This window comes from Gadus morhua, chromosome 11 (genome assembly GCF_902167405.1).
Source record: "Gadus morhua chromosome 11, gadMor3.0, whole genome shotgun sequence".
Lineage (NCBI taxonomy): Eukaryota > Metazoa > Chordata > Actinopteri > Gadiformes > Gadidae > Gadus > Gadus morhua.
In genome coordinates, this window is record NC_044058.1 from 18770683 (window position 1) to 18795614 (window position 24932).

The window sequence follows — 24932 nt, forward strand, 5'->3', positions numbered from 1 at the left end:
CGGACAGGCAGCACTGCTGAATATGACCCCCCCAGGCCCTTCCGGCGGCCACTCTGTAAACGGAGGCAGGGAGGATCCCTTCCCCTCCCTCAACTGCTCCCAGATTGGTGATGACAACCATAGGCAAACCTGTCTTGCAGATTTGTACCAGGGCACCACAGAGGAGAAGAGGCAGTGACGGTGTAGGGAGGTAGGGAGGTAGTAGTGGAGTAGGGACGGGTTGCATTAAGTGGTACCGAGCAGCACAGCGCAGTACATAGTGGTGCGATTATTACACGCAAACCAAATAGGGAAATTACAGCAGAGAATTAATAATAGACCCACCCCTCTTCCCCTGTACACATAATTAAAGCAGCTGCACGATGCGAGCCACGGAAGAAGAAAACCAGTGCCAGTACTATCTATCTGATGATGGACGACTCGTTGGAAAGTGGGATATGGAGGAGCAGGGAGGTTTTTTAACCTCAGTGAGGACCACTTACCAAGACTTTATTATCAACCGTGGTAAACACGCGCACAAAATGTGATACGCGCCCGCTCTCCTCGTAAAACCACTGCTTGTTTTGTTCCCGTATTATAAATGTCTATTTAAGCCCGGCACCCCCTCGAGAGGGAAATTGTCTTATGTAAGCCCCCTTGGGATCAAGTGACAGATCCCAAGAGATCCAATGCACTGCGTCCATATAAACCGGGGTGAACCGTAGGACAAAGATCATACACTTGGCGCCAAAGACTGGGTTTATACCGACGACGAGGATTGTAAAACAAACCGTTCTTGGCAGTTGACGGTTGATCAACGAAAGATATGGCAAAACTCCCTAATCAACACAGAGGAGATGACACAATATCAAGATAAGGCTAACCTTCATGATGCAACTCCCTAATCATCACCATCTCAACACAAAGGAGATAAAACGATAAAGAGAAGGCTAACCTTCATGATAAAATGACTCCTGATTTCTATTGATATGGCATTGTTGCTTCACATAGGTGCCACATGATAGACCTCTGAAGGAGTATTTATTGGTTTTGAATTTTTAACCAGAGGTCCATCAAATGTTGGAATATAAATGTCAAATTCAACTATTCTCTTAAAAGAGACCTCACCAAAAATAAAAAATCAATCAGCTGGTGTTTGGTTTTTTATGGCTCCAAATATAGGCTTTATATCGTGGGAAATGAAGAACTAACAACAATTGTATTTAGATTTGTATGTAGAGCTTGTAGATTAACAAGTCTCTGTGCATGTGCACGCACGAGGCAGATGGAGACAGAGATTCAGAGAAGACCCACCACAAGGGACCACAGGCACACTACCAGCATCTCACACCTGGTTCACTTACGCGCGCTGCATCCGTTTCCATGGCAACCCTTCCAGCCTGTCTCGAATTAGCGAATTAAACCTGCCTCTGCCAACCCCGCTGGCAAAACACACACATGCACACATGCGTGCACACACACAGATGTCAATATATTGTTATTTTCCGACACACAAAGACAGAGCAACACCAGCCAACGTTTTGACATTTAGGAAATCATGAAGATTGTTGCATCTATAGATGTAAAATAAATGCTCAAATGTACATTCATTTAAAAATCACTAAAAGCAATTTATGTTAGCAGTCCTTCCTTATGCCCAGCATCTAGTTGTTGGATTGGTTTCATAGGCATGCCATGCATGCATGACATGGGATTTCGAATCCACCACTTTAAAAGAAGGAATGTAGCATCTCACGGCATAATCAAAAAGGTGGATCTGCTGGGACACATCAAATGATACTTGGGTCCAGGTATTATAATTAATCGTCGCTATGAAGAACATTTCTTCAATTTAATTACCAGTGTCAGATTGTCATGCATCGTTATAACAACCAGCATAAATAATTAAGTCTTCCACCAATAAGAATCAGGCAAATTGAAATATGACAATCCCAATCTTGGTCCTAATGTTTTTCCACAGACTGATTTTGTTCTAATTTTAAACAGAAATTCCTATCACGCTTCCCGAAAGCGGCACAATTAGTCTACCTAATCTTAACCACTGTGGAGCAACTATCTATAAAGAAAACACATTTCAAGTCCAATGACATACTTACTGCAACCAATGTTCTTTTACTCACAAACAACCAACATTGATGTAAGGAGAAACATTATCAATAAAAAAACGTTTTTTTATTGGTCGCCCAAGAAACCAACTTCATCATCGTTGCATGACCTAGAGGTGAGGCAACCTTTCAACCAGCATTCAACCCGCCCAACCCCGTCAGCAACATGAAAAGAAGGCCAGCCAGGGGGAACGGCATTGGGGTGTAGGGGAGGGAGTTATTTCACACAATGGCACAAGTTTTCATTTCTCACAGATCAATTGAAAGGATGATTATAAACGTAATCCCACTTTCACTCCCTCAAGCGTACCGTGCTGGTGGACCTTTCTTTGCACTGGGAACAGAGTGCAGCCGCCCAGCTGTCTTTGATAACAAATGAGCACTGGGTGATAATTCAACAGTGTTGATTACTTTCATTAGAATTGTATCGAAAGCAAAATTAATGACTCTACAGGATCGTTTATTTGGTGGAGTTGCCTTTACGTTGCCTTTACGTTTTTGTCCCAAAAAAAATATAATAAATTCCGAAACCTAGTATGTTGGATGTGCCAACACCATTACTATTAATAAATGGTAGAGCTCCTTGGACCATTTACTTACTAATCCTATGCATTATGATGATAATAGTAACACAATATTATATAAATCGTAACTTTCAGCACAAAAGTAAATAGATGACTGCACACAGGCCCATTTGCAGAACAGCCAACCTACTGGGACACCCATTAAGACTATCGAGACTGGGCCAAAACCGGCCGTTTCTGCAGGTAGGAGGTTTTTACGAGTCCCTGTGAGTCACAGCAAGAAGCTTGAGTGTATTAACAGCAGGTGTTCCCATGTAGAGGTGAGACCGTCTACATCTAGGAACTGAAGGGAACAGGGGGAGAAGGAAAGGTGGGCGATAAAGGGGGCGAGCCAAACACAGGAGCATTTCTCACCAGCGGAAAAACAGCAAATAAGGAATCAGCGTATCAGCCGGTGGTGCTTTAAAATGCTGTGAAGTGCGGCGTGTCTTAATACAATCTGTAGGGGGTTCACATTTTGAAGCTTGATAAACAAGCCAACACGGCTGCTAATGCTCTCACGAATGAGCAGCCCAATGAAACGGAGCAGGTAATTGCATTACACAGCTAATGATCTTATTAGACTTTCCTCAAGGTAAACAATCTTATGTCCGTAAAAAAAAGGGTATGCACGGTATTAATCCCGCATTTCATGCATTTCGAGTACATTCAGAATTTCTTAGCATATCTAGCCTATAAATCCAGAGGTAACAGCATCAGGGAACACATTTGTCTTCAGCCTGAGCAAAAATGGGACATCTAGCAGATACAAATGACAATACACATAAATGATGTAAAACAACGCTTACTAAAATTGCAGGTACCGCCTATTAACATTGGCGGTACCTTGGATTTGATTGGTGTGTGTGATCCACATCTTGATAATAATGTGATGATGAGCTACGGCTTGAATATCAGAACATTATTAAATTACAATGCGAGTAATAGGATAAGGTGCCAAACGATTTTGTTCGGATCAAGTAATAATGTCCTGCAGGAGCAGAGTTTGCTGGATGGCTGAACGGACCAAGAGCCCCAAGAATAGTAGGTACTGTTACTGTCCTCTCCGTCCACGGCCAGCCGATAGAAAGACCAAGGTTGAAGGTCTTGGTAGTTTACAAATAGGCATCAATCTGGTAGGCATCTTCCAGAGAGTGGGGATTTAATCACAGGGGAATGACGGATCCATCGTGGTCCCCCATATTCGCAAATAAAGAGAGTGAACGCATCAAGAATTTAACAACCGCCCATCCATCCCTGACTCAAACACGCAGACATTAGCATTGACATAAATAAAGTTATACTTGTTTTTAAATGATTGCTAGAGACAAGAGTGACTATGGTGTCTGTCTTACCTCCATTCACTGTACTACTGACTGCCTCAGAGACTTTCTGGGCCATTAACCTAGCCTCAGAAACACAAGCCAAAACATTTTAAGTGAGTCGAATTGAGCTGACATGGTTATTATAATATGCCTTTGTTTGGTTTCATCGCACTGCCCTTTCGGATGTCCTTGAGTGTGAAATAAAAACAACTCAGAAAAATGGCTGCCACCTGTTTTCCAAAGTGAGTTGGTCATGTAAACCCGTGACTCTGGGTTTCTTTATGACAGAAAAGAGTATTCCACTGTCCTCCCTTGCTCTGATCTATGAAAGATAATAATAAATCGGATTCAGGTTTGCACACTCCCGAATAATTCACTGAAAAAGCACCGGTAAAGCGTGCTAGATTTGGTCACACATTCGTTTGCTCCTATTATACAAACACGATACATGAGCATGTCTGGAGATTCCTTAACGTAAAAAAAGGCTCAGAGGAACCCATCATCAAACATCAGCCAGTTCAGCTGTTCAAGTCCACCAAATGATCGGCATTCACTTGATCGGGGTCCACATTCATGCAGCACCCTACTGTGCCAGTCTTTTTATCGTTGCAGCTTATAGAAGTAACTAGACCAGACATGCATTTGCATACATTAGTGAACACGGACAGTTTGAGAGGGGCTGCGGGATGATACACATTCCACAAGTTGCTCCACGGGCCTCTTCTTTTGAACACTTTAGACAAAGCTTGGATTCATAGCAGTGTTACACTAAAGGAGTTTCAGTTGCACGGCCACAAAGACATCCCATATTGAAGATGAAATATAAAATGGTATCACATTTTATATTTCTCACTACCATTCTAGCCAATCCTTTCAAAAAATATGGCTGGCCCAGGCTCCATGAAGTTTGCCTTATTACCAATATATGAAGCAAAGAGTAATGTGTTTTGTGCATTAATCAATGAATAAGGAACCCTGCAATAACTGCAAAAAAAAGCATTTAACGCAGGGGTCTTCAACGTTTTCCAGGCCAAGGACCCCCAAACTGACGGAGAGATGGAGCGGGGACCCCCTACTTATATATTGTATAAAATTGTGTTGTATATTAAACTGGACCGATAGTGCCAAGTAGTATAAATGTACCTTGTTATTTTGTATTCAATACTAAGATATTCAAATAATACAGAGGTTCATATATTCATGTTTTTATTTTAAACACGTGCAAGGTGAGTAGGGTGGCCATGCCACTGCCATTCATAAACATAACATAACATAATAAACTGATACCTTCCAAGATCAACAATGTCTGTCAATTGCATGTAATCATGCATAAAAGCTATTCAAATGGTCATTTTTAAAACCTAAATGTGGAAACGAAAATTGGTGATGTTTGTTGGTGTCTTTCTTAGCACTCCGCAAGTAGTCCAGTAACTTATCAACCCGTGTGTCCGGTTGCTAAGCAACATCAACGTCTTTGGCAGACTATTTCTGATAGTGATTGCTTATTTTCACGATAATGACCGGCGTTCTGTACATTATCCCACTCTCTACATAACAACACTCTCTCTCTCCCTACAGTCTTGGCTGCGCACTCTCATCCAAATACCTATTTTGCGGCGGAGGAGGGGGTAGATATAATGCTGGTGTGCGCGAGAGACCGTGCGTGCGAGAGACCGTATGTGCGTACGAACGTACGCTTACCACTTTTGTAAATGCCATATAGTACATTCGGATTGCATGATAAATAGATATATTCCGATTAGAAATCGGATCAAAAGTGTCCATGTAAATGCGGCTAGTTGGATTCATGTTAATGTGCATTTAAAGACATTACAATTTGTGGAACCAAAACTTTCGCGACCACCCTGCAGTACCTCAGCGGACCCCTAGGGGTTGCGGACCCCCTGTTGAAGACCTCTGATTTAACGTTTACTGCTATGCAAGAAGCTGGGCCTAGTAGATGGCTTGATTGCAAGACAGATAAATATGACCGCTTTCTGACAAGATGACCAAAAGTTTTAAAGGTTGTATCAGCGATGTTGGGTGACGTCACTTCAGTTTGTATTTGAAGCAAGATCCCAAACCAACAGAGTCAGCTCGCCCCTCCCTTCCATGTTTCGTGCATCCAGTAAAAACTATTATGAACGCAGTGCAAAATCCCACTACACCCGCCCCTTGTCGGTGATTGTTTAGAATACTACTTATTTAGATTTTGAGTGGTTGGTACTACCATTTGTTTTTGTGTACGATTTCGGAGCATAGGCTGCCTACAGAGATGAGTTTTTGACGACCTGTGTATGGGGCGGGCAGCTAGCGGATCGTGAGGAAAGATCAGATGAATGTGATCATTTATGTTTTGGCCTAGAATCGCTGATACAACCTTAAAGCCACTAAAATATTTGCATTGCTTTACATTAAGCACAGAAGCCCACTGAGAGTGGACCTGAAGACAAATCGTTGTGGACCCTCAGTTGTTCGCCTTGCTGCAATGTCAAACCCTTACGTTATCTCGGAGGTTAAGTGGTGGTTTTGCTCAGTTTTCTTTCGACCGACGCCACTAACAAACCTGTAAAAGCAGTATTTCCCCCAAGCAGTTAGTTTAGGCGGTAGGAATGTCTGCCAGGTTCCACAGTGTGTTCTATTCACATTATGTCCTAATGGCCCTTTTGACACCTCCAAATTACTGAGAAATGTCATGTCAATCTGTGTGTGTGTAGGTGCATGTGTGTGTAAGCTGTTGTCATTATGGAAGCTGTCAAGCAGGGAAAATGCAGTTGAACAATATACAGCCAGACTGCAGTGTGGGGTAGCATGAATGTACAGCACATGCAAGGCTTGGTGTTAATTAAAAAAATGGCACATTTTGTTTCGCGCTGTCAAAATCCACCCACAGCAAAAAGCCAGGTTCCTTGTTGGAATCAAAGTAATCATTAGTGTGGGAGAAAAGACTATGAATGTTGCATCAGCTAGACTCCCAATTACTCAGAGATGTCTTAAAGCGCCACAAGATTGTCTCAAAGAGAATCACACATTTACCCTTCACCACATAAATATCTGACAGATGTAGAGGCCCCTTAAAGAAATGAATCTCTATTTAAAACATGTAACAACAGAGTGAAACTTGATTTCAGCATGGTCTAGCTATACCAGTTGCGCTGATGTCATATATTCAGTTTCAGATCTCATGTTTAACTGTATGACAAAAAATAAATGTACTCTCCAAATTTGCCTTGTGGCCTTAACTTTTTATCTTTAACATAAAGTTAGATATGATCATATCAACTGCCGTCAAATTGACATAATACAAAATAAGTTATGCATTTGTAGACCCAAATAGCTCGATTTGATCCTTGAAAGTTGCATTCATTCTCCTCATGAGATTTGTCAACTTGTTGGAAATGTGACCTAGTAATAGCAAATGTGTCAAGTCGGCTGCAGTGATCATGATGAACACGCAACACATCAGATACACAGATGCAATGGGAACAAATGTCAACAACAGTCTATAACCATTTCGCTTTGGTTAATGCATTCCGACATGACTAGCAGCAAGAGAGCGTCTTATTCACAGCAGAATGTCAAGTGTAACACCAACAAACAGCGAAAAACGAATGCAGGTTATTCATTTAATATTAACGGAATGACAGGTATGAACTTATCGATAAATGAGAAGGCGATGAAAAACACAGCGGGTTTAATGCGCTACTGGCCTTGTTCCTGTGCTGGGAACCACATGTGGATGTGTCAAAATCAAAGCCAGTCAGGTTGTGTCAACATGTGACTGTGTAAATGGCTGACGACCTCCCGCCTCCCTCCCTCTCATCCTCTCCTGGGCCAGTGCAAACAGTGGGATGGATTAGCAGTAGCTAGGGCTGCAATTAACATCCCCTCTGCTTGCTCGCTGGAGACCTGGTCCAGACTCACAGACGTCCAAGCCGGCTAAACAGCTCTGTAGCTGTGTAACACCACCCACCAAAGTCTGGAGAGGGGGACAAAAAGCACTCACCTAGCTGAAAAGAGGCCATCAATAGCTAAAATAACACACATGACTCAATTGTTACCTAGGAGTGGAATATGTACCTGACGCGCAATGCTTTCTCAAGGCTGAAAAACACTGGCGAACACAAACGTGAATAGGCATGCCTCACACACATGCTACTCTTCCATACATTTGGATGCTCACATCGACTATCTATTGGCCAAAACATGTAGAGAGCGTTGCGGTGCACGCAAGCTCATCCAATAAAAGATGTCCAACTATGACCATTGAATACAATGTGTACCTGGATGGTTATCAGTATCTACCTGTAACGTTGGTAAAGTCAACACATTCACTTAATTGGCAGGAGCTAGAAGCTAAGCACTAGCCAGAACTTGAAGAATGGATGCGTAAAAATGCCTTCTCTAAAGACTAAAACTTAGAGTTTAAACAATAAATCACAATTGGGAGAACAGTCCCATTCATACTTGTAGGAGTGAGGAAGGATCTGTTCCTTTTTTTTTTTTTTTAAATGATCACATCAGAAACCGCCAGAGTAATTATATGTGCAAAGTACCAGGGCCTAAGTAAGGCAGTTATCTTTGAGGATGCAGAGGCATATCTGTTGGTCTGCTAACAACCACACTGTAGTTTAGAACAAACCAAGCACTATAGAACACGTGGGTTATTGCAAAGCTTTGCAGACATCAATCCACAATAAAGAGCACACCACTTTGCTAGGTCTAAAGAATAAAATGCATTCAAGTAAGAGGCCGATTTGTGAAATCATTCATTGTTGAGCAAGAAAATTGAGGTTCCTTGCAGAATCTGCAATGGAATTATCTGCCTTATTCCATCATAAAAGAGCTAGGCACATAACACCTAATTTAAGCGCTACCAAATGGACTCCAGGGCCAAAGTGCCCTTCTGAGGTCCCATAATAGAGTGTTGCTTTCTGAAGTAAGACAAGAAATTAACCACGGCTTCCTCATTGCCCTCGTCACACCCTTGAAGAGGACGACCGTGACCGAAAAGGGGAAGAAAACAAAATCGCAACTGGCCATGAAAAAAACACTTGACACACAAACAAGCATAGGAAGAGCACGGACCACTTGACAATTTGCTTTAACAAGGCTAATATTCTAATTTGACCAGACCCAAACCATCTGCCCATGGAAGTGGATCAGAAAACGGCATGTGATCATTTGGTTGGGGGACAGGCAATCTGTCTGCTCTATGTCAGCCCTCATTGAAAATCAATGAGACAGTTAATTTATCGCAATGGAACACCCATGGACACACTGACAACTACTGGAACTGACCTTGTTTCACATGGCCCCTGACAGCCCACTCAATGTTGCCAATGCAAAGCAAAGACTCATGGTTGGTCACTTTCAGATATATGAGAATACATCTGAAAACTTGTATTGCTTTCAACTCAAACATTTGCAACTATTCTTTAATGAGTTGCATCGGAGAAAAAAGGGGCGCTCCTCTGCTGACCTCAAGGTTTCTCACGCTCAGTGTGTTTTGTGTGTAAAAGGTAAATTACATGATGCATTTTGAGAGACTTATTACAATAAAGGGTTAAACAAACACATTTACCTAAACTTGAATTTGCTCGAGCCCCAATACAGATATTTCCAGCACACAAGCAATCAGTGTTCAGGTGAGGCTATTACAAAATAATATTTGCCACCATGAATTGTGAGGGGTCAGTGAGATAACAAATGACAAAAGACCTACTGCGGGATTCGTAATAATTAGACATGAACTACCATGACCATTATCATTGCCATTATCCCAGTGTGCAGGATGTGGGAGGGAGAAGCTGTACTGAGGTGGTTCCTAGAATCTAGATAAATGCCAGCGGCATCAAGCCCGCCGCATCCAGCTCAATAAATGGAGGATGAGTCATAACAACCGCCAATGCTGGCTGAAAGCACCACACCACAGTCCCGTGGCAGACATTTGACACACTGGAATGCGGTGCTAATTTACCATTTGTTTCATTTTGCTAGCTGTTTCAAAATGGTTTCAAAACACGTCATTCTGTCAACAAGTGAGCATTCACTCTTTCAGCGTGGGGCTTACCAACTGCCGGAGCGTCGTATTCGTCCCCTAGTAATATTTCGGGCGCGGAATACGCCAGCGATCCACAGCTTGTCGTCAGCTTTTTCCCCGGTTGAAACTTGTTGCTGAAGCCAAAGTCTGTGAGCTTGACCAGTCCCTGCTTTTCAAAAAACACCACGTTCTCAGGCTTCAGGTCCCTGTGCACCACGTGAAGGCGATGGCAGTACGAGATGGCGTGGACGATCTGGGCGAAATACTTTTTGGCCAGTTCTTCGTTCAGCCCTTCCTCGTGCTTCATGATGTAGTCAAACATGTCCCCTCCGTCGCCGAGCTCCAAGATGAGGTAAAGCTTGGTCTGAGTGTCTATCACCTCGTAGAGCCGCACAATGTTAGGGTGTTGGACCAGCTTCATGCAGCGCACCTCCTGGAACAGATGGCCCGTGGCGACCGTGTCCAGCTTGGTCTTATCGATCACCTTGACGGCCACTTTCTCCCCGGTGAAGACGTGCCGCGCCAGCTTGACCACTGCAAAGTGGCCACGGCCCAGTGTCTTGTCCAGGTCATACAGGCCGGCAATCTTGCCATCGTAGCCCCGTTTGAAACCTGCCATGGCCGGAGAGGGGGACGGGGAGAGGGGAACCCCGGCTGGAGGGCGGCGCAGCTTAGTGGAGTTATGCAGGTCCAGCTTACTTCCGTTCATCTAAGGCTGTTGGCGAAACCCATAGCCCCAGCTTCCTAAAGGATAAGGACAGAAAACGCATCCATTTAATACGTTTGATCAATATCGTGGATTGAGCTGTATTACATTGCTCATAGAAGATTCGGTGGGGTCTAGGTAACAATTTACTCAGTGCCATCAGAATAAATGAACATTTGCCCAGATCAAAAGCCACCCCACCACAACATAGTAAAGAATATGACATAATAAAATAAAAAACAATCAAAATACACGTCTACAGACATTTGTTCACATTGGCATTACGCCTGCCAAGAGAAACATGGCTATATGACCTACCTCAATTCACAAAATGTACCCAAAATACAAGCAGCTCGGAGCCGCAGGAGCACTGAAGACACGCGTTGGTTGTTTGACAGCGGCAGCACCTAACGTGAGTCTCAAACACTAGCCACCACGTCCGGCTGTTTCTGAGCACTACGTGAACATTTGAAGTTTAAAACTGTCAAACATAGTCCCCTTTACGCCAGGTTAATCCCACACATATTAGCGATACACTTTACTCTCCAAGTTATAGTACACTTTAGCAGCCCGTCCCTATAAGTCAGCCGCATAGAGAGGCCCAGCGACGGCGTTGAGCGCGGCTAGCTTTGGTTATTCATTGATTGCCGTTAGCTTCATGTTCGTAACCGAGTTGAGTACGAACCTGCTGCCCGGCTTAGTATCTCACCAGGCGATTCCCACCGCTATCCGATAATAACACCCTTGACGTAACGCGGGGGTGCTGTGCAACAGTGGACGTTGTCACAGAGACACAGGTGCTGCCACCACTAGCAGCCAGCTAGCAGGATTTAGCCCGTAGCGCGTTAGCAAGCTAAGGTTACTACGGCGCGCTTGACTCACCACCATCTCTGCCCCGTAATCATCAAGCCCCAGGTCCGGTCTTCAGTGCCTTGTTAAGGGGTCCGACTTGTAGGTCTCCAGTTTACGTTCTAAACCATCACGGGCAAGACAAAGAGCAATCCCCCGGTGGTAATGACCACGGAGCTCATGAGGCGGCTGTTATTAGAGTGGAGCCGTGGAGCAAGGCATCGCATCGTTTGGTAGTTGCAGCCCTCATCTGAATGGGTTGTATCCTCCCAGCCAGATCTGTTGGGCTTCGAGGGCATCATCAACCGCAGTCGGGTCTGACGTCAAGCACACGTCTCTGATCTCCAGACGTGGGGATCTGGCGATGTGGTAGCCTACACCGCGATTAATATGCAATAGGGATTAATAATGAGGACAATCTCATAGTGGTGTCTTTATTGAGAAACATATTGATATTTTTGTTTAGATTTGGGTATGCAAGATGTTTAAACACGGGTCGTATGTCTGACACGGCGATAAACGTTTCCTGAAGATGACGTTCAAGATCTTCCTTTAAAAATGTATATTTTGGCTGATTGAAACAGGAATATATAGAAGATTGAGGTTTCCATTATAATGAGGTTGTTTACGTTGGTTGCACGTTCCCCTAGCAGACTGAAGATGGTACTGTTGCACTGACATTGGTCGTCATTGCGCCGTTTTTCCCCCTAAAATCATATTCTCATTTGAAGAGATAAACGCAGTTTATGAAATGTGGCTTTATATATATATATATATATATATATGGTGAGTAATATATATATATATATATATATATATATATATATATATATATATATATATATATATATATATATATATATATATATATATATATACAACATGAATTCGTGTTATAAAATTAACCATTCTGCCACAAATTGCTTCATTATGCAGACATTCTTTCGACTACTCTGATATTTAAATTGGACATACCAGCTTGATATAAGCGCGAGACTAAACTATAGCCTATTAATAACCTGCTCTGGGGCTTTTCAACCATTATTTTTAGTATTTAGTAAATAATTCGGTGATCAAGAAATAAAGATGTTCTCTGAATGGATAAATCTGACCCACCGGTGATGAATAGTGAAATTTCGATCCCTATTTGTGACCTTCTAGTTGGACTTGCCCCTGCCCTCGCGAGACTTGCGATACGATATTTAAAACATCGGAGGTGGAGACTGAAAAGAGCACGAGTGGAGTCGGGTATCAGGCAGAGCCGCTTTATCTGTCCTTTGACAGCTAGGCTAGCTTGTAAACAATACCTAATGGAAGCTGGCATACCACCTGCAATGTAATGAATCAATGTTGTGTTCCCTTAACTAATACTACCTATGTACGTGGGTGTTGCGTTGAAACGACGAGCTCTATTCGGTGGCTTCGCGTTGTGCAGGGTGCTGGATCTTCTCTGCAGCATCTTGAGGAGCCGATGCTTCTGAGCTGAGCTAACCATTGTATTGCTCTAAAGAAAGGGAAACAACAGTTTCACTGGAACGCCTGGTAAGAACTGCGTATATTTTGATGGGGTTATTTGTTTTCTTTCTGTGGGTAATACGCTCGTATTGTTAAATAAGTTTATCTATAGCGTATTTGCATACATGTGACTTCACTGGGACATAATATGCTACCCGGCTTTTTAAAGTCAATTCATTGCTCTCTCCTGGCATAAGGTTATTGAAAAAAATAAAAATAATAATGAACTATCACTATATGTGTAAAGCAGAAAGCTCTATAATAAATTGCGATTAAGTGCTTGCAAAAAAAATTTAAGCAGTTGACTCGGTATGTGGATGTATCTTTATAGGGTTGTTACTATGTCAGGGGTTATAAAGCAATCAATTGGTTAACTGCAGTACCGTCCCTCAGTTGAATGCCAGAATTGGAGTAGTCTTCTAGAAGGGGGAATCAGAAAAGACGTGAGAGACATGTTCGAGTCTAAGCAGTCAATATTTTCGATTTGCAATGCCCTGGTAAACACGAAACTATTCTAATCATTTAAAACACACGCACTACAACATTCAATGAACCTGGGTCTCGGAGAACGATATATTTCAAGCCTGTCATAGTGTCGGTCACTGTATGTGACCTGGCCTACTACTGTTCTTGACGTTCTACTTCACTTTTTTTTGTGCAAGAAATAGGTTGATTTTTTTTTCATGGGTCAGTGCCAAAGTGCTGTGTCGCAGATTTTCTTGGAAGATGTCCCTACTTTTTTTTTCTATCCCCTTGCCTCTGCTTGTCGCCCCCCCTCCCTCCATCCCACACTTAAATACATGCATGCATGCACTGCAGAATGCATCAGCCCCTTCCTCTTCCAACTGAGAGAAAGAGGGAATGATGACTGCATCATGCTGTACTCTGCTCCCCCTGACTGTGTGTGTGACGATTCAACCTAACCAACCAACCCCCATGTGTTAATCGAACCACACTGTATTGCACGGCGTCGAAGAGAGCTACGTCAATGAGACGACAGTGCGTGTTTGTTTGTGTTTGCGTTCACAGAGGTTTGAGAAACGTATGTGTGACTGACTAGTTGGAACGTGGGTGTATATAAACGAGTTGTCCTTGGACAGCCAGCTAATGGCCGTCGGGCCATTAATGCCCTCTGGTGTCACGCCGAGTGCCAAGATGCATGATAAAACTTGACAGAGCTTGCTTTAGCGCAGAATATAGATGAAAACAAATGGGGTCGCTCATTAGGGCCTGCCATCGCTGCCATCCCTTCTTTTGGACTGTGTAGAGCTAGAGAAAGCTAGAGCGAGAGCTAGAGCGAGAGCTAGAGCGAGAGAGAGAGAGAGCGAGAGAGAGAGAGCGAGAGAGAGAGAGAGAGCGAGAGAGAGAGAGAGAGCGAGAGAGAGAGAGAGAGCGAGAGAGAGAGAGAGCGAGCTAGAGAGCGAGAATACTATGGGACAAGTCAGGATAAATTTTGCTGGGCTTGCGCCACCACTGCTTCTATTCCACCCCCCCCGCCTTCCCTGTTTCGCTTGGGCTTTCCAGGATTCTCATTAAAATGCATTAGACTCTCCAGGCTAACCCCGAACTGCCTTCCCCCCACATCATTGGGGTGCTTATCATCTCCAGAGCAAACAGATATGCTAACCAGTGACAGTGGCAGGGACCGCGCAAATAGTATCAGGCTGGAGGGCAGCAATAAGCGCAAGGCTTCCTCGGAGCTTCGAAGGTTTTTCGCAAGTGGTGTTTGAGATTAGGTAAACAGCTTCTAAGACCGCCGATAAGTAATTGGTCGTTTTACTCACTGGACAGCTAAAGATCAGTGCTTCTGTAATGCGTATAAAATAAGCCACTGTGGAGCTGAGTCTATATGGTCCAGCAAAAAATCTCCCCTAATGTGAGAATGGAGCCGTATTACCTCATTAGCGTCGACATTTTCCATAACTGGCTCTTTATTGATGATTATGTAGATAGCGGTGAAGGTGGTAGTAGAACTGGCAAAGACGGAAAATATAATTGTGTAGGGTTACTTTTCACTGTGTCTTTACACATGACACTTAACAATAAGGTGAAATTAATAAATCATTCATTAATGCAGTTGTAAGCATTTGCTTTTAGTTAATTAACGAAATGGTGTGTATGTTTAGTATGTATAGTATGTTGGATTGGCATAGACGCATGAATCAAAATTGTGTTCTCAAAGCTGGTTGCTGACAATATCTCGATGTATCTACATTTTTTTCATGCCTTATTTGTAATACTTTATCTCCTTATTTTACCTCAAAGTATTTAGTCATTGATTGTTTAATTATACGGTGATACTGACTAGTATGGTTGTCATAGTATTGTATCATATAGTTTAGCATGACAATAGAGTACAGAATATAGCCTCGCATAGAATATGATGCTGTCTTCTTGTATTTTGAATTTCTTCCCTTTTTAAAGTAAAAGGGCAAAGGAAATGGGGCCTAGTGTTACTAGGTCACTTGTAAGTGCACTTCTATAGCGCCCTCTTACCTGAGCTTGTGTCCTCTGTGTTATTCCTCTCTGTTCAGTAAGACAAAAGCCTGCTATTATAAAAGCCAACACTGTGAAATATTCATGAAGGACGCATTTGGATGCTACTTTTCTCCTGAGCTTACTGTTAGACTTAACCAAAACTTTTGGTCGGCTGTCTTTCATTGTGTTAGGAATTCTGTTGTAAAGAGAAAATAATAGTCTGCAGTTAACCTAATTATTGCTTCAGAACGCCTTAGTATTTGGAGACCTCAGTGATGCCGTCCTCCGCTAGTGTGTGTATCCGCTGTTGTAGTGGATGCAGATAAGCTGGCAGCAGATGCAGGCTTTGTGACTAAAAGGCAAAGCGTGTGGGAGCTCACTGGAGACATAGTGAATACAGATTGAGCAAGGGCTAGGACGAAGGAATCAGGTGGTAGCTTAACAACACGCAGAGCCAGTAAGAATACAAAGACGATACACTTTCCCGGTTCCCGGCGCATAACTTGATTATATTATTTGGAACTACTTTTGACCTTTTTACGATATTTTATTTTCCTTCAGTTAAATCCTTACTCCCCCACACCACCTGCTAATCACACTTCTCCTGAATGTCAGCCAAAACAACTACCAGCTACAGAAACTAAACAGATGTACAAGGAACAATTTCACTCCCAGAATAGTGACCCCCCCCCCCCCCCCATTTTACATTGTCATTCATAACGGGTTATCTCTGAGCGCCGTTTGAGCTGCCCACCACTATCGGCTTTGAGTGTTCTCATGGTCTCTGCCTGCCCGTAGCTCATCTATGCAATGGCAAGGCTCCTATACAGCCTCTCCCCCACTAGATTTTCACATGGCAGCGTTGACATTTTCGTTCTCTGTGCCCTGGCATGGCAGAATCACATGCATCCCCGCGGGACACAGTGTTCAGTGAGTGGGAATAACGGCTACCTCTGGTTCTGCAGCAGCTCCTCTCTCTATGTTGTCCTGCTCTGTAGAGATGCACCGATTGCAAAATTCTTGGCCGATACCGATTTCCGGTTTTTAAGGAGGTCTGACCTGCCAAAACCGGTTTTTCCGATACCGATTTTCTAAGAAATAATTATAATCATATAATATGTTGATAGGTTTTCAATGTAGTGAGTCCCCGGGACCCACAGGTGGCGAGTTGGGTGGGTCCCTGAGAAATTCAATGGGTCCCGACTCCCCAGTTTAAAAAATGTGTTTCTTTTTTATTATTATTCTATTTCTTAAATGAAATTAATAGTGTTAAACTCAATACATGAAATTGTCATCTGAAAAGCGCAGCCATTTGTATGTGGTGAGCCACTGCTTCAGAAAAGTTCGCTTTTTTTGGGAGGAACATGTAGAAGGTTGAGGCAATTCTTCTGCAGTGGGCTCATCAGGCTCAGTAGAGGGGGAGGCAGAAGTAGGTACAGGCAATGTTGAGGTACTCTCTCTAGGCTGATCAGAGTCAGGGAGGAGTGCAGAGGTAGTGGGGACAGAAAATGCAGCTGCAATAGTTTGCTGACCTGCAATAGGTTTCATCTTTTTCTTTGGTGGTATTTTTGCGTTCTCTCTTCTCTGCCTGTTTCTCGAGAAAAACGGGATCTCGTTGGAAGCGCGATGTATGCGCAGGCGCCGTTTGGGCATAACAATATGTAGGCTGCCGTTCAATGTAGTTTTCATCACCACCACCGGATTATGTTTCATTTATTTCATTACAGCACGTCCCCTAAACGTTACAACATAATCGACACGAATGAGCACAGCATCGAGCAGTGGAAACGTGGGTTTATTTACTATGAAGTTTGTATTTTTAATTGTTGAAATGAAATCAGCGGTGACGAGCTAGTTGTTTTGGTAGCGGCTAAATTAGCATGTCGCGATACTTTGAACAGGGGATCACGTCTGCGCCGAGTAGATGCGCAGAGGGTTGAAACAGTGCTTGTCTGGTCTGCTCACAAGAAGGTTTCTTTGGCCAGTTACTGTGATTAAACACGAGTTGTTTAATGTTCACAATGTATCGTTTTTCATGGGGAAAATTAGATGCGTCCCCGGGACGCATGGATAGTGAGTTTAGTGCGTCCTTTCAGATTTGAATGCGTCAGGGACGCAGGACGCGTACCTAGCAACATGATCCCCCACGGCTTATTTTTGACTTGCAAGCATTACAAACAGCGTGTTTTGGGTCGTCCTGGCACACAGTGAAATAAGTCCAAATCAGCGACATGTTTTTCTTCCCGCGCTCTGGGCGCCTTGAGCTGCTACGCACCGCGCATGCGGGTGAGTTTGATCGGCCGAAAACCGGAAATTACGACAGTGACCGGCAGGTCACCGATTGTGGCCGATTGGATACAAAACCGGCTTTTTTAATCGGCGGCCGGTTGATCGGTGCATCTCTACTGCTCTGTATAGATGGAGGGAGGAGGAGGATTTTGTCATAAATGTTCTGTGGTTTTTTATTGTCCACTTTTGATTAACAAGCTATTTGTTTATTTTTTATAATTGGAATTTATAATGTGGCACATGGAACTCATCATATTTCCCAAGAGAGCTCCTTTTGAGTTGTTTATTTTGATTAAACAGGATTTTAGGAGAACACACTGCGTACTGCTCTCTTGCAAAGCAGAACTTGTCCCAACTTTGTTGTTATTGGAAATCTGTGTAAAGGAAAAGGTTACTTGAAAAATAAGTTGAAAGGGTACTTTTTTTTTTTTAACTTGTTAAAGTAAAATCTCATGTTGTCTTCACCAATAAGAGTGAGTGAGTGTTCATGAAAAGCTCCACAGTTGTTGCAAGTATTCTCCAACATTGCCTCATTCTAGCTGGTTACAGAAAGGATTTTCTGGCTTTCACTTATTTTCCTCAGTGCCTACAATGACGCTTATTGGCAAATAGAAACAGATGTGCTGGTAGACCACTCACATCTGGCCTCTTATAGGACATAGGCAAAGCATTTGTTGTCATATTTTTTGGAAATACTGTTTACATCCCGGACAGCAATCAATAAATCAACAGCTCTGACAAAAAAATCAAAAAATCTGTTGCTTTCGCTGACCTGCAAAAAGCCTGTCCCATTATTTGAATCTTCTTAATATTCAACCCACCTGTCTGTCTACCTACCTGCTGCATGCTCTTTGCCCAGGGTGGGATTTATTCCGTCAGATACTTTCAAAATCTAGCCTTCTCTGCTGCTTTCTCAAAATTGCCTACCCTAGCTTTAAGACTGAAATTCAAAATGTGATTCTTCATGCAGAACAAAACGATAATATGTTTATTGCCAAAAACGACTAAGGCGATGATTCCATAACAAGTGAGTGTTCAATATCACATCTTTTTTGACTTAAAGTTGAAAAGATAAGCAGATAAATCAGATTAGCCGACGTTCTTCAGTGAGATGCTCTCGGTTCCTATCTAAGAGGATTGGCTGTTAGTATCGGCTTAGGTCGCTGTGTCGCCACTTGTACCTCCTTATTGGCCTTGAGATGACGTGTAGAGTCACAAAGGGCCCCACTTATCGGCTGCATGATGGAGCGAGCCGCAATTGCAATGTCAATATGAAAAAGACTGTAATTGTAAAAGGGCATCAGGAGATTGGGAGAATAATCAGCGCTTATAGAACATTGAGAGAAAATGGCTGAGCTGTAGCACAGGTTTCCTTTGATTACAGCGATATGAAAACAGAAAGTACCTAAGGGACACATTTAACCTGCTGTTTGGATATATTATCTCTATGTTTGATAAATAAAAACTTTCAGCTACAACAAACAAGTTACAATTGTAGCAAAAATGATGAAAGAGACGAAAATAATGGATGACCTTTTTCTAAAGTGTTGCAGACGCGGGAGGAGAGATACGAGTTCATTTATATAATCAGGAAAGAAGGCAATAACCCAAGCACAGTTTAATCATATCCCGACTGTGTACAACATGATACGTATTAATCTGCTCTATTTTTAACCTGGTTTGAGACTTCTCTGTCCCTCGTTGTGACTGCTGCATTGTGTGCACATTACACAATGTTCCTGTAGGGCAAACAGACCCTTGTCCTGCAATGGGCCAACTTTGCTTGCCTTTGCTTCAGGGAACAAATTAAGGAATGGAAGGAAGAGGCATTTTCAAATGCCCATTGTAACACAGAGTAGAGGCCATTGAAAGTCATGTTCTTCACAATTAATGCGGGGGAGTGTAACCTATTCATAAATCTTTACAATGATTTGTAGTCCATCTATTTTGGTAGCCACTCACTTGGCTCTCCGGTTCTTGAATATGAAGATGTCTAGAGTACAGAGGTTCTTGTTTTTTTCTCCAAAATCGTTTACAGTGGGATCTATAGTGACACCAGCAAGGAGGAAATGACTTAAGAAAAGGCGCGTATTATTTTCAGCTTTTCAGAAGGACTCAGAAGGAGGGTTGTCTTAGTTACAAAAGCACCAGGGCTTTCTACGTCTTTGGAATGACTGGCTATTATTGGATTTCATCAGCCTTGACTCTCTTCCTCATGCTGAAGTGTTTATGAAGCATGCTTTCAAGTACCGTTGTTTACTCAACGGTTGTATATTTGCATCATCTATTATTGTATTTGTATAATGCCGTTATAATAATACCATAATGTAATATTGAATTCAGGGCAGGCTGCTTCCCCCATGTTTGCTTTATCTCTTCCACACAGTAAATAATGTCTCGTCCTTTCGCCCCTCTGCTCTCCCTCCACCCCACCCCCCACATCCCTCTCCACACCCCACTCCCATTACCTCTCCACCCTTCCCCGTTCCCGCCGCTCTCCCTTCCCAGCAGCCCGGTCCTCTGCTCTGCGGCGGATGTCTCACCGCCCGTTCCAGAGGCCGGAGGTCGGTTGGCTACAGGAGGTGGAGCCCCAGCAGTAAGTGATGCGCGCGTCGCTGGCGGGCTGCAGGATGAGCGTGGGCGCGCTCCTCAACGGACTGCTGGTGTCCGTGGTGGCGGCGCTGCTCTGGAAGTACTCCAAGCTGAGCGAGCACGCCGCCTCCCTGGAGGAGGAGCTGCACCTGACGCGCCAGTCCCAGGAGCTGTCGGAGGGCCGCATCGACTACCACGCCGCCCTGCTGGCCCTGCAGGAGCACGGCACGCGCATGGTGTGCACGGGCAAGATGCACACGGACCGCATCTGCCGCTTCGACTACCTCTGCTACTGCTCCGAGGCGGAGGAGTTTGTGTTCTTCTACTCCAACTCGTCCGTCATGCTGCCCAACCTGGGGCCCCGGCGGTTCCAGCCGGCGCTGCTGGACCTGTCCTCGGTGGAGGACCACAACACCCAGTACTTCAACTTCCTGGAGCTGCCCGCCGGCGCGCTCAAGTTCATGCCCAAGCCCGTGTTCGTGCCGGACGTCACGTTGATTATGAACCGCTTCAACCCCGACAACCTGATGCACGTCTTCCACGACGACCTGCTCCCCGCCTTCTACACCATGAAGCAGTACCTGGACCTGGACGACGAGGCCCGGTTGGTCTTCATGGAGGGCTGGGGCGAGGGCCCGTACTTTGACCTCTATCGGCTGCTGAGCGGCAAGCAGCCGCTGCTCAAAGAACAGCTGAAGAACTTCGGAAAGCTCATGTGCTTCACAAAGTCTTACGTGGGCCTGTCCAAGATGACCACCTGGTACCAGTACGGCTTCGTCCAGCCACAGGGCCCGAAGGCCAACATCTTGGTGTCAGGCAACGAGGTCCGGCAGTTTGCCAAGATCATGATGGAGAGGATGAACATCACCGGGCAGGAGGACACCGCCAAGGAAGGAGACGGTACCGAAGAGGAGCAGGAGAAAGAGAAGAGGGAGGATTACATCGTGGTTTTCTCCCGCTCCACCACGAGGTTGATCCTGAATGAGGCGGAGTTGATCATGGCACTAGCCCAGGAGTTTCAGATGAGGGTCTTGACGGTGTCGCTGGAGGAGCAGTCGTTTGCCAGCATAGTGCAGGTGATCAGCGGGGCGTCCATGCTGTTCAGCATGCACGGCGCTCAGCTCGTCACGGCACTGTTCCTGCCCCGAGGGGCCGCCGTGGTGGAGCTGTTCCCCTATGCGGTGAACCCCGAGCAGTACACCCCGTATAAGACCCTGGCCTCCCTGCCGGGCATGGACCTGCAGTACGTCTCCTGGAGGAACTCCATGGAGGAGAACACGGTCACCCATCCGGAACGGCCCTGGGACCAAGGGGGGATCGTGCACCTGGAGAAGGAGGAGCAGGAGCGCATACAGGTCAGCAAGGACGTCCCCAGGCACCTGTGCTGTCGGAACCCAGAGTGGCTTTATAGGATCTACCAGGACACTTTGGTAGACATCCCTTCACTCCTAGAAGTGCTGAAGGAGGGCCTCAAAACCAGGCCCAGCGTGAAAAAGAACAAGGCGGCCAGCACCGTTCACCCAGGGCGAGTCAGAGAACCCCAATGCCAGACCTCTGTCCAGGCCACCAACGAGGCCAAACTCACAGTGTCCTGGCAGATCCCGTGGAACCTGAAGTTCCTGAAGGTGCGCGAGGTGAAGTATGAGGTGTGGATACAGGAGCAAGGAGAGAACACCTACATGCCTTACATCCTGCCCCAGCTGAACTACACCTTCTCAGAGAACATCAAGCCTTTCACCACCTACCTGGTCTGGGTGCGGTGCATCTTCAACAAGAGCCTTCTGGGTCCTTTTGCAGATGTTCTCATGTGTAGGACCTAGTCGAAAAAAGACCGCTTTAACATGATCCTGTGTTGTTTCCCACGTCACGGTGAACCTTTTCCAGGCAATCAAATGTTGGGGAAATGACACTTAGCGATGAGAATTGAGAGGTGGATGCTGGTCATGTAGTATGTGGAAAATGTAGTACATTCCCATTCTTAGAAAAAAAGATGAATAGGATGTGGACTAACTGTAGATGACCGCAAAGACCATGAAGAACACAATACCATTAGGGGTCTGATTATGGATGCAGACATGAGGTCGGTGTCACCGTATGAAAGGAAGAACATGTGTGTTGCTATATCTCTAGTCAAGATGAAATCATTGACAGATTTATTTATGTGCAAAATATTATATTACATTTTCTAGCGGTAGTCAGAAATTTGATCCAATACAGTATCTTTTTACAGTATGCAATGTAGCTTTTTGTTGTAAAATGTGTGTGTGTGTGTGTGCGTATGTTTGTGTGACTGAGATTTTGGTGTTGACAGTTAGCTTGTGATACCCACGGTTCTGTTAGATTTTCCTTTTTATTTTGAATCTTGCCAAAGCCAAAGTAGTCTGCCAATGTTATTACTTATCAACCATGTAGTTATTATTTAATCAAGGTTTCACTGTCTTTGAGCTCAGATATTTTCTTTAACGAAATTAATCCTGAATAAACGAAATGATTAACTATATCTATTGTTCCCAATTAACGCTGTTAAAAAGATATAAATTGAAATTCAGCGAAGTAATATAGGTGTGTAAAAGGAGTTCAATGTTATGAAATGATACTAGAATAAGGAAGCCTCACATCGCCAGACCAATACATTCGAGAACCTCTCAGTTAATTTACAATTTCCATGCCCTGTTATTAATGTTCCGACCTACCTAGCAACAAAACGTGGGGCACATCCTGTGGCCATATTTGGTCTTATTGAATATGCCTCACCGGTGATCCCATTGGGCGCTTCTCTGTTCAGTCCTCGTATCAAACCCGCCCAGATCAAGGGTTGTGATTGGCCTGGTCTAGGCCAGGTCTACTGGAAGATAATTCTGTCTGAACGGGAGGAATTCACTGTCAACCATAACCCAGCGTTTTTAACTGTTTGGTTTTTTTTACTGTTTTTAGTTACTTTTTAACAGAAAATCATTACATTAGGCTACTGTTCCTTGAAACCTTTAACATAAGATATATCATATTTATAGGGATCTCCATGCCTGTGGTCTACACCAAGTATTTCTCTGAAAGTACTCGGGGTAAAGGTAAACACACTGAAGAGTTTTGTGATTGCAGTTGTTTTGCGCATCTTTTGTGAAGCGTCCAATGTTCCTGGCTGGATGTTAGGCTAACGTGGACGTGATGGTCTGCAAGTGGCAGTAGAGAGTAGTAGAGATCATAAAATCAGAATAACACGTTGAAATCGGAACACTGCCTCACTAACATGCTATGTTTACTTTCATATGTGCCTGTATTGTATTTATTTCATCTTTTTTATAAATTGGTCATTTTGTCATGACCCATATCCTTAGGCTCTATAACAATAATCTGATTCATAGTTTTGTAGTTCCACATGTTGGTCAATAGGCTGCAGGGTATTCTTATTAACATTAATAATTTGAATCAATAGTTCTTTCCTTTATTTGGCAAACCTTAATTTATTTTATTTCCAAGATGCTATTTCATTGTTTGTTAAGTTGTAAAACATTATTTATTTGAAATTGTTGTGAAAAGTTGATGTTTTTAGACATGTGGGTGTATTGTTACTTATTTGTGACCTTAGCCCACGTTTAGAGAGACCGCATTGTTGTTTTCTACATTTAACTAAGTGCAGGGGGTGCTTTTCGGTTTAATTGTGATTTGAATAAAGAAACTATTTCTTATTTTATGCAGTGCTTATCATTTTATTCAGCAGCTTTTACAACAATGGACTATTATGTAGGATGGCAATGGAAGAATTAGCCAAGCGGCGAATTTCCATCAGTCACCGTCACCGGCAAAGGTATTGAAAATGCTTCCTAAATACATCCGAGCAGAAGCAGAAAGGGACCAGCAGTTTAAAGATGACACTTTCACAGTAAAATAAGAAATGAAAAATACAAACAAACATACATCTGGAGAACCACATGCCGACAAATACACATAACAAAATTGCAAATAAATATAAATACAGACAAACGTAGCAGACAAATTTACATATAGAACGACATTGAACAAAAGCAGGCCGTATAGCAAGCAGCAGCAGAAGTGCAGACATGAGTATGTATTCATCATCCATTGTTTAAATAGGTTACTGTAAGATCTATTAGTGTTTCGATGTCTGATGTGATTTGGCATTATGTATCACTCTCTTCAACCTCACAGACCAGGATGACTTGCCTGAAGGTACCTTCCAAACCGGAATAGTGCAATCTCCTCTTACAGAGCCATCCTACTGACATGATTAGTACTGGTTATTCTGTTGATAACCGCTACAAATGGAGGTGAAGGTCAGAAATGGGTTACTTTGTATCCCAAGCATAATTCTGCATATTCTATAAGGTCATCCAAACTGAAAAAATTAGAATTTAGATTTTGGCAGTGATGGAAGAGCCTTGATATTTTCATCTTGTGTGTAGAGTGGTTTAATCATTATGACCAACCAACCAATTGGCATCAGAGTCA

The 24932-nt window shown here is 43.7% G+C and overlaps 2 protein-coding genes across 5 annotated transcripts in view; one reads left to right on the forward strand and one right to left on the reverse strand.

Moving 5' to 3' along the window:
- snrka (SNF related kinase a) overlaps positions 1-11922 on the reverse strand; it is a 46076-nt gene extending 34154 nt beyond the window's left edge. The window contains exons 1-2 of one of the 3 annotated variants that reach the window (XM_030369565.1): positions 11625-11922; positions 10067-10780 (exon numbers count right to left, since the gene is read on the reverse strand). In XM_030369565.1, coding sequence (XP_030225425.1) covers positions 10067-10745 — 679 coding nt within the window. In that variant the 5' untranslated portion in view covers positions 10746-10780; positions 11625-11922. The other 2 variants (XM_030369566.1, XM_030369567.1) reach the window with 2 other exon arrangements.
- An 892-nt stretch (positions 11923-12814) lies between these two features.
- pomgnt2 (protein O-linked mannose N-acetylglucosaminyltransferase 2 (beta 1,4-)) lies at positions 12815-24156 on the forward strand. Of its 2 annotated transcripts, none has more exons than XM_030369573.1 (2): positions 12815-13133; positions 20382-24156. In XM_030369573.1, exon 2 carries the CDS (start codon positions 20477-20479, stop codon positions 22283-22285), a length of 1809 nt encoding a protein of 602 aa, XP_030225433.1. In that variant the 5' UTR covers positions 12815-13133; positions 20382-20476; the 3' UTR covers positions 22286-24156. The 2 variants fall into 2 exon arrangements, with proteins under 2 accessions (XP_030225433.1, XP_030225434.1); XM_030369574.1 differs by having other exon boundaries at positions 20385-24156.
- Positions 24157-24932: the final 776 nt, after the last annotated feature.